Consider the following 9,673-nt stretch of genomic DNA (forward strand, 5'->3'; position numbering starts at 1 on the left):
AGGAAATTGCATAAAAGCATGAAAAGCACTGGGCAATTTTGCAGTTTCATCTCTAAACACAATTGTAAAGACGTCTGTCTTTCAATTCTTTCTCCCTCTTTCTTCAGAAGCATGGCCTTTTAGTTCTTGCCCTTTTAAATAGCTTTGCCTACTGTAGCTTTGCTTCTTAATGTACTGGTTGATCTTACTAGGCAAAGAAAGTATTTACAGGGGATGCTTGCTTTTATCTGTATTCACAGAGAATGCTAACAAATTAGAAGAAAGTGCCAGAGAACACCACATACCTTGTCCAGAACATTACAATGGCTTCTGTATGCATGGGAAGTGTGAGCATTCTATCAACATGCAGGAGCCGTCTTGCAGGTAATGTTTTCACTCCTAGACCTTTAAAATGTGTAGGTAAAACTAAGTTTTAAATGTTTATGGAGGCTTGGTGGCATTCTGCTTGAATGAATGATCAGCATCAGAACATCTCTCTGTCTTTCTTATACATACATACATACACATGTATGTGCAGGTGCATGTGTGTGTGTGTAGAGGGAAGCTGTGCACTCAGAAACTATAAAATGTTTATGCCTTACACACTCAAGTACCATGTAACACATTGCAATATACACTCTTCTAGTGGAATTTAAAATTGTACTTTGCACATTACAATATACTTAAAAATACAGGCTATTCATTATTATGTACACTCTTTTCCTTGAACATAGAACAGTGCTTGATGCTGTTCATTAAATATTTCAAAAGAGTAAATGCTACTTTGGGAAGGTGATCATTTCAAAAGTCCTTCACCTCCTAATAAATATCATTCTTGATGTTGCCAGGCACTCAATCACTGTTTTCTATGGATCTGCTATCCACGCAGCTTTGCGGAGTGAGATGAGTAGCCACACCTCTATAGTAGAGACACAAAGAAAACTTTCTCCACAAAGGGTTGCCCCAAGCCTTCGATTTGTGCAAAGCATAGTATCTGTAAACACAATAAAGGGAAGCACAATAAAATGGAAGAAAACAAGAAATCGCTTGTCTGAATTTGGTTTGTAAATATCTGCTGAGAATTTTATCTGGGACATAGTATAATTATTTCAGAGATGGACAAGCCAAAACGGGAAAAAAAATGTATTTTATTGAAATCAGCATACAAGTGACATATGACAAAATAGTCAGTTTTAATACATAAAAACATTCTTTCTGGTTCTTCCCCCTCTCTCTTTCTGCTCCCTCCCTTCCTCCCCTCCCCCTCTCCCCTTCCCTTCCTCTCTTCTCTCTCTCTTTCTCTCCCCCCACCCCCCACGACTGTCCTCCTTTCAGGTTTCCCTACACTGTAGGCATTAGCACCTGCCTCCTAGTGACACCAGGCAGACTGCACATAGTGGAGAGATGACCTGCTGCTCCCACTCTCCTCTGTAGTCTCCATTGTTAAGCCCTTCCTGATGCACAGAGCAAGACTCTGGGATGTAGATAGGAAAAAATCAAGGTCTAATACTAAAATAGTTCCCAAAAAAGTCAGTGACAAGTCAATCCCGTTTAGTATTTTTTTTTTCCTGAGATGTTTCCTCATTTCATTGTCAAATGCTAACTTTAATATGCAAATCTCTACCTGAGCTTGTGGTTGGTGGTTGAGTAAGTGAGAGGCAACATTCATTCCCAGAGGAATCATACATGAGCTTGTTTTGCAGAACTATATGGCCACTATCAGAATTACTTTTTTTTAATCTCTATTTTTTCTTTTCATTTACTTTTTTTAGTTTGAGATGAGATCCCACTCTGTTAACCAGGTTGCTTTTGAACTTGTGGGCTCAAGTGATCCTCCTGCCTCAGCCTCCCGAGTAGCTGAGACTATAGGCACACAACACAGAATCCAGCTATAATTACATTTTTCTAACAAATTCTAACTCCTCAACATCAACATCAGCACATGATTTTATGGTTATAAAATTAAAGAAATAACTCTTGCTATACCTCTGGTTTTAATGTTTTTCAAAAAATTATTTCCTGATAATAGAGAATGCTTTACTTTAGGAGTTTTTGGTTGTTTTTGTTTGTTTGGTTTTGGTCTCTTTCTTTGTTTGTTTGTGTACCCCTGTTATAAGAAAAAAACTTTTTCTCAAGTATACATATTGGCTTAGGTTGATTAAAGAGCAAATTAAATAAAATTTAAAGCTCACCTGATAAATAAAAACAGAACAATTCTGCCTGAATGGGTATCCTCTTCTGTCTGTATTGTCATTAAAAACAGTTTGTCTAGCAATACTATCTTCTAAATTCAGTTTTAAATATAGAAAGGGACTGCACATCTTCCAAATTACAGATAAGTTGAAAGAAAATAATTGAGAACAAAAAAATTTCGTGGTGAAGATCAATGTCTATTAATCAACTATAAAAATGAATCCAGAAGCTAAAGGTAACAGGATACTATAATTTCTTCCAGGTGTGATGCTGGTTATACTGGACAACACTGTGAAAAAAAGGACTACAGTGTTCTCTATGTTGTTCCTGGTCCTGTACGATTTCAATACGTCTTAATTGCAGCTGTAATTGGAACAATCCAGATAGCTGTCATCTGTGTGGTGGTCCTCTGCATTACAAGGTCAGTAACTTTACTTGGTGACTCAAATAAAGGGATGCATTGTTCTTCCTCTTTCGAATCAGATCTTTCTGGTTATTTGGTCCCTTAATGAACTCCATAGCTATCCATTCTCCGTAAGTCCTGATTCCTCATCATAAGACTTTTTGAATAGTCAAATGGAAAGACATGGATTTTCACGTTGGACTAATACAAACAATTTTTTTAATTTTTGCATTATGATGAAAATTATTTATTTTCTAAGCAAAGGTCTTTTTTAATCCCTTCTAACATACAATGCTAACCTTTCTTTAAATATATCTTTCTCTTTTAATTAATAGCCCCTGTAAATGACTAATGTATCCTTACCTACCCAGATCAGTATGCCAAATTAAATGAGGGTATATTTTATACAAAGCCCATAAAGGTGTTATATTGGAGCTCTCATTTATAGCACTTATATTTTCTAAATGTAAGTCTCAGATATAACAATTTTAACATACTTGGTATAAACATCAAATACTTTGTATCTTAAGGTGACAAAATAGCTTTTAATCACAAAATTAAAAAATGATTGTAATGAGAAAGATTATATTGTAGTAAATAAAGACTTTTAATACATTCAATCTTTAATATGCAAATCTTTAATACAATGCAACAAATATCACAACAAACTTTTATATCAAACACCCTGTCCAATCAGAAGGTAATTATTTCGGAAGGAATAAGGTCGAGAAAGAATGGAGGTTCCATCCAGTCTCAACAGGAAAGCAAAGTTGTCTGTCATTGGGCTTGGAGTACTGAGTGAGGCCAGGGACCTGCTTGATTTAATTAGTGTGTGACCCATGGTAACCAAGAGTTAGATTCTAAACCAAATGCCTATCATTCATGTCCTGTGTAACCAGAAACGTTATTGAAGATACTTCTTTCTAACCAGATTTCACTCACCTTTATAAAGTTCCAAGGAAGTTCTTTAAGGTTTTTGCCAAATCCATGAGGCATTTCACTCATTTGTACAGCTCTCCAGTAAATCTGAATGTTTCCCAAAAAAATTATTTTCAAAGAACAAGAAAATGAAAAAATATCATATCTTTAGAAAATAAAGACCATAATACATCTCACTCTCTGTATTTCACTGTCTTCTTTGAGGATAAGTGTGGCATTTGCTCTTGAAAAAAACAAAATATGATTCATAAATCCTCACCTGACCTAGGGGCTTAAGGAACGATCATCGACTGCAGCTTTGTGCTGCTCTAAGCCAAGCTGAGTTTGTTAACTGCACTCTCCTGTTTAGATGGCAAGTGAGTCAATGGATTATATTAAAATAGATTCTGGAGAACATAAAGATAACTCAAGCAACCAAAAATACCAAGTATTAAAAAGAAAAGATAGACAAGAATCTGAAACACAGAAAACTGCATACTACTCTAAGGGTCTTGAGCTTTCTAATATCCAAGCAATATCAGTACATGAAAAACAAAATTCATCTTTAGTGGATATGATATCATAACAATTTGATTGCTACTTCATATATTTTTAGAAAGGCAAATTTTCCATACTTCAGCAGATGTTTTCAACTCTATTAATTACAGTTTCATCCCATAAATAATAAAAACAAAGGGATACACAGGGTTCTTGCTTCACCAAGAATTGTGTGTATGTGCACGTGTGTTGTGTGAGTGTGTGTGTGTGTAGACTGTGTGTGTCATTGTGCATAAATACACATGTGCATATTTAATAACATCACAAAGAATAAATAATTATCCTCATTTTTTAGGTAGAGATTCTGAGGTCTGAGAAGTTAGCGAAATGTCAAGTTCATAGAGTTGAGTAATAAGAACAAAAGAGATGTCTGGCTATCTGGTATCAGACCTGTACCACTGCTTATACTGCCCCGTGTCTGATTCTGACCTCCAAATCAGAATAAACCATGTTTTCAAGCGTATGGCCTTTTTCATTTTCCATGTTAAAACTAAACACAAATCTACATTTACTTTTTAGGAGGAACAATAGCATTTGAACTAGATTCATATTACCGTAGTGTACTTTAAAAGTCTGTCCTCAGACCACCAAACATTTCAAAGCCTCCAGGAGTCACACTCATCAGTGAGCTACACCAGTTCCTAGGGTAGATCCATTTCATTTATTCTGCTTAGAAACCATTCCCCCTCCCATTTGAAACCTCTCTAACCTGTTGATCCTGCAACCCTTGTTTGTCCAAGCTTATTTCAAAATATTCAGGTGCTAAAACATTTACAAAATCACACCAACCAGATATCCACTCATTCTTTGCAATTTTCTTTCTCACCAGTCTCTTCTCTCCTCCCCCCCTCCATCTTTTTACCATCACCTTTCTTTTTTCCTTATCTCTTCATCTTTATTTCAGTCAAACACCTTCACTCCTCCCAAACAATGTGTGTCACAACAAATATGGACGCTAGAGACAAGTTACAAAATGAAAAGAGTTGTCCTGTTGAGAAGTTAGACTTTTAGTCTTTTTATCTCTAGCTCCCACTTTCTAGGAATGCAATTTCCTGCTCCATGTTCATTTATGATGGGTATGTGTCCCCACCAATCTACACACACACACACACACACACACACACACACACACCATGTATCTATTATGTAAGTGTCTGCATACATATGTGTGTGTGTGTTTATATATTTTCTGAGACCCCCATAGCTTATTATCATGGGGTTTTTATGGGAATTTTATATTGTTCCTATTTGCATGATCAAAATAATCTTCTATTACAAGAGAAAAAATACTAGATCAGAGATTTTCAGATAATTTGACTGAATATTAGCTTTTTATAGAAGCTACATAATTGGTATCCATTTATGTCTCCAGCCGATAGTATTCATGCACAAAAAAAAATGGTTATTAGGCTAAACCAAAACAATATTCCTTCCCATTAAATATCAGGTATTAACAGTTGGCTCATTCTCTGGTGTGATAGAATTTTAGCTCGTGGGATTGAAATGTCAATATAACATTCATCCTTAGGACATTTAGAATATGAAATTGTTGAAGACCTTAAAAGTGAGATTCGATGAGCTCACGATTTGCTTGATTGCATTGTGCTGAGTCTGTTCGTTGTGCCTTAAAGAGTAAGCAGTTGAGGACAAGGTAAATGTATTCCTCTTCAACTTCCAGTTCTGTTCTTCGGTTCTCAGCAGACACTTAAAGACGACCTCAAGGAGAAGCAAAACATAAAGTTTCTAAAATAATCCCAGCTTCTACTAGTACTTAATTCTTTCATCCGAGACATTTAAATAATTTGCTTAATCCACAGCTTCACTCTGTAATTGTAGGACCAAACTTTAGGTAATCTCATTGGACTAAGATCTGTAAACTTTCCAACCTTCTAGGAAATGCCCCAGAAGCAACAGAATTCACAGACAGAAGCAAAACACAGGGCACTACAGTTCAGACAACACAACCAGAGCGTCCACGAGGTTAATCTAAGGGGAGCATGTTTCACAGTGGCTGGACTACCGAGAACTTGGACTTCACAATACAGTATTATAGACAAAAGGATAAGACAAGAGATCTACACATGTTGCCTTGCATTTGTGGTAATCTACACCAATGAAAACATGTACTACAGCTATATTTGATTATGTATGGATATATTTGAAATAGTATACATTGTCTTGATGTTTTTTCTGTAATGTAAATAAACTATTTATATCACACAATATAGTTTTTTCTTTCCCATGTATTTGTTATATATAATAAATACTCAGTGATGAGAAAAGATTGGCATTCTTAAATCTGCGGTATTTCCTAACTCTGAATATAATCCAGCTAGTACAATCTGTACAGGTACCAGTATTTTATCTCTTTCCACATCTGGAGACAGCACATTAGTTTATACAGGACTCGGTGGCTAAGTTTTGAGTGATTCCAAGATCAAGGGAAATGATGGTTATTGGAAAAGAGAAAAATAATTTACTTTATATCGAGTGAGGATAAAATATTTCTGATCTTTGAATCATTTCTATTTCATCTACATTCTTCCCTGGTCTTCCATTTTCATCCCCAGAGCAGAAAATCTAGGGCATATAAATTAAATCAAAGAAGAAGGGGAGGGAAAGTATTTTATAACTAATAAAGGAGAGGGAAAGAAGATATTGGTTTTATTTGGGAAACGGCTAAGAATCTCCCAGTTAAGTGTGTATATCCGAAGGGTCCTGAGTGAGTTAATTATTAGGTATACACACAGTGGAAAAGTCTATTCCATTTAGGTGAATGGAATTAACAGTGAGGGGGGAAATTTAATAACTCAGTAAACTGCCAAAATTGTGACTTCTCAGAAACACCTCACTATATTTGTAGTATGAGATTTTTAAAAAGAAGTTAGGCTTACAACCAAATACCTCATAAATAGCTTTACGACTAATGAGGCACCATTATTTAGAATGGAATTAAGACAATGACAATATTGCATGAAAACAGACAATTAGTCCCATAGCATCTGAAGGATGTTAGTGAAATTCTGGTGTTGATTTTTGTTTGATTTAAGCATATGAATAACTATGGCCATTTTAGGAAAAAAATAAATTATGAATATTCTCAAGGAATAAGATTAAAATAACTAATCAAATAGTTGCCTTATTATATTTATCACTGGATAGCTTTCCATGGCTCATACAATAAATTTAAATAAAGCTTTCTTTGTATCCTTCAAGTGACCTCTCTGTCTACTAAAAGGAATGATGCTCCTATGTCCAAAAAAAGGACACAAATATCAAACCAATATATTCTGAATACAAAATTATTCAGTGAAAAATAAATGTATAAGGTATTTGTTAAAACATAAAGGTGAAAATATAAATGAGATTTAAGACTTTAAAAAATCTGGTTTTCCGGGTCAGTCATAGTTTGAAGGGTGTGACTGTATTGGCATAATCATCACTCAAATTTTTTATATAGGCCAGTCCTATGATACTTGGATAAGACAATTCCTTTTAAACTGCTGCATGGATGTTTCATTTGATTGACATGTGCATAGATAGAACTAACCCTAAGATCCTTTAAAAGGTAGTAGTTATGGCAAACAAACTCTTTCTCCTCCTAAAGGAGGAAAAAAATTTGGTAACAACTGAGATATATAGAGGTAAGGAGAAATAACAATTGCAGTGACTTTTGCTTGTAAGTTTATAAAATGACTCACTTGGTTAAATATTGATGCACTAGTATGATTTTTTTTTCTCTCATTGGAGATTGTACCCAGGGGTGCTTTACCACTGGGCTACATCCAAAGCCCTTTCTATTTTGGGACAGGGTCTTGCTAGGTTGCTGAGGCTGGCCATGAACTTGTAATCCTCCTGCCTCCGCCTCCTGACTCTGAATTTTTATCAAAGATGATAAAGCCTAGTGTTAGAAAACTCCTTAGTACACTCCTGCCCACCTCCATGCCCACCCTCTTCATGGAGTCCCCTTTAAAAACTGCATAAAAAATCTTAAGTGAGCATATACCATGTGCAAGTATCTTGAATACAAGATCCTAGGGAGATACAAAAGAAACATTCTTTCTCATGTAAAGGAACTCACCATGAAGTACTAACAGATAATGATTCAGCTTCTACTTGCACATTTCTCACCATTTGAAATTTCATTCTTGGACAATTCTAATTTTCCAAACAATTCTTTCTTACATTGAGTTGAAATTCACTTTTTTGTGGTATCTCCCAGTGGTCTTTCCTATTTTTCCCTCCCTAGAAGAAAGGAATAATGACTTATATATTTAAAATAAGGACAGAGATAGTGTTTTCCCTCTCAACCCATAGTTCTTATCAAGTATTTTCTTCTCTAAGTGAAACATCTTAATTTCTTCATCTGCTCTTCATGTGATGTGATTCCCACACCTTCATCATTCTCCCTTGACTTTACCTTGACTTCTTTCAAGTTCAAATTTCACTAACTGCTATAAAGTCAAGTGGTCTGACCAGCAAAGTTTATAGTAGAACCTGAAGAGAATCGCTTTGACTAAGAGCCATGGTTTCTAAATTCAAGTCACTTTGACCACAAATTTGCTGTGGATCCACAAGCAAATCATTTCACATCTCAGGCTTCATTTTCCTTATCCATAAGATCACTTTATCTCTCTAATTTCAGTAGTCTATCTATTCAGGAAAAAAAAAAAAAAAGGCGCTACACTTTTATCATTGCTGCTCAAGACCACATTGTTTTTGTTACTTATCCTAAATTTAAATTCAAAACACTTTCAACTAATAAGCCACATCATTCATTCATTCATTCACTCCTTTATTCATTATGAATTTACTGTACATTTACTGTGGGTCACCAATTGCAAGCACTATGCTGGACCATGAGATGACAAAAGACAGAGTCCCTGCCCGAAAGGAACTCACTATCATATCATCTGGTATCTTGTATCCAAGATCTCACCATCTGAAGCAGGAAGCAGGATTAAATTTAAAAATATAAAGAAAGCAACAAAGACTACGATACTGGTCAGCTCAGATTCTTGGGAGCCCTGAAAGGGGCCCTCCAGGCTGGTTGGTTTTGCCTCTTCACTGTGCGACATTCCATCATTCTCCATACACACTTGGCTGTCTGGTTCTATGATCTTGTCCATGTTCTCAACACACCCTCAACATACCTAGAGCAAATAACGCTTATTGGTGTCGTGTTCCCTCTGTGATTCCCTTGACAGTCCCTCATTTCTGTCATGGGACTCTCCAAGCTTTTCCTTAATTGTCCATGCAAGACAGTCTTGCCCTTAGCCTGGAACCAATGAGAATTCAGAAAATTAATGACTTGCCATTTTTTTTTTCATTTACTTAACAAACATTTATTGCAAGCCTACACCATGCCAGACACAGTTCTAGGTATTGTGATTTCGCAGTGAGGTAGAAAATACCTCACTGATTCATCAAAATACACAGTGATTCATCAAGCAACAAACATCACTGGAAAGTTTTTCATTCTGCTTGAGGAATTAAGAACTAAATGAGGTGATTCAGGGTGCCATTGTTGTTAATGGGGATTGGGTGTCTCCAATGGGGGTATAATATTTAAAACTTGGTCTCTGAAACAAGGCAGATGTGGGTCCTAAGCTCCACTTTGCT

The 9,673-nt window shown here is 35.8% G+C and overlaps 1 protein-coding gene across 1 annotated transcript in view; it reads left to right on the plus strand.

Moving 5' to 3' along the window:
• Window positions 1-6,258, plus strand: part of Tmeff2 (transmembrane protein with EGF like and two follistatin like domains 2) — a 235,323-nt gene extending 229,065 nt beyond the window's left edge. The window contains exons 8-10 of the mRNA XM_076865894.2: window positions 240-363; window positions 2,435-2,593; window positions 5,945-6,258. Coding sequence (XP_076722009.1) covers window positions 240-363; window positions 2,435-2,593; window positions 5,945-6,041 — 380 coding nt within the window. The 3' untranslated portion in view covers window positions 6,042-6,258. The remainder of the gene's footprint in view (window positions 1-239; window positions 364-2,434; window positions 2,594-5,944) is intronic.
• The last annotated feature ends 3,415 nt before the right edge of the window (window positions 6,259-9,673 follow it).

Source organism: Callospermophilus lateralis, chromosome 9 (genome assembly GCF_048772815.1).
Source record: "Callospermophilus lateralis isolate mCalLat2 chromosome 9, mCalLat2.hap1, whole genome shotgun sequence".
NCBI classification, from domain to species: domain Eukaryota; kingdom Metazoa; phylum Chordata; class Mammalia; order Rodentia; family Sciuridae; genus Callospermophilus; species Callospermophilus lateralis.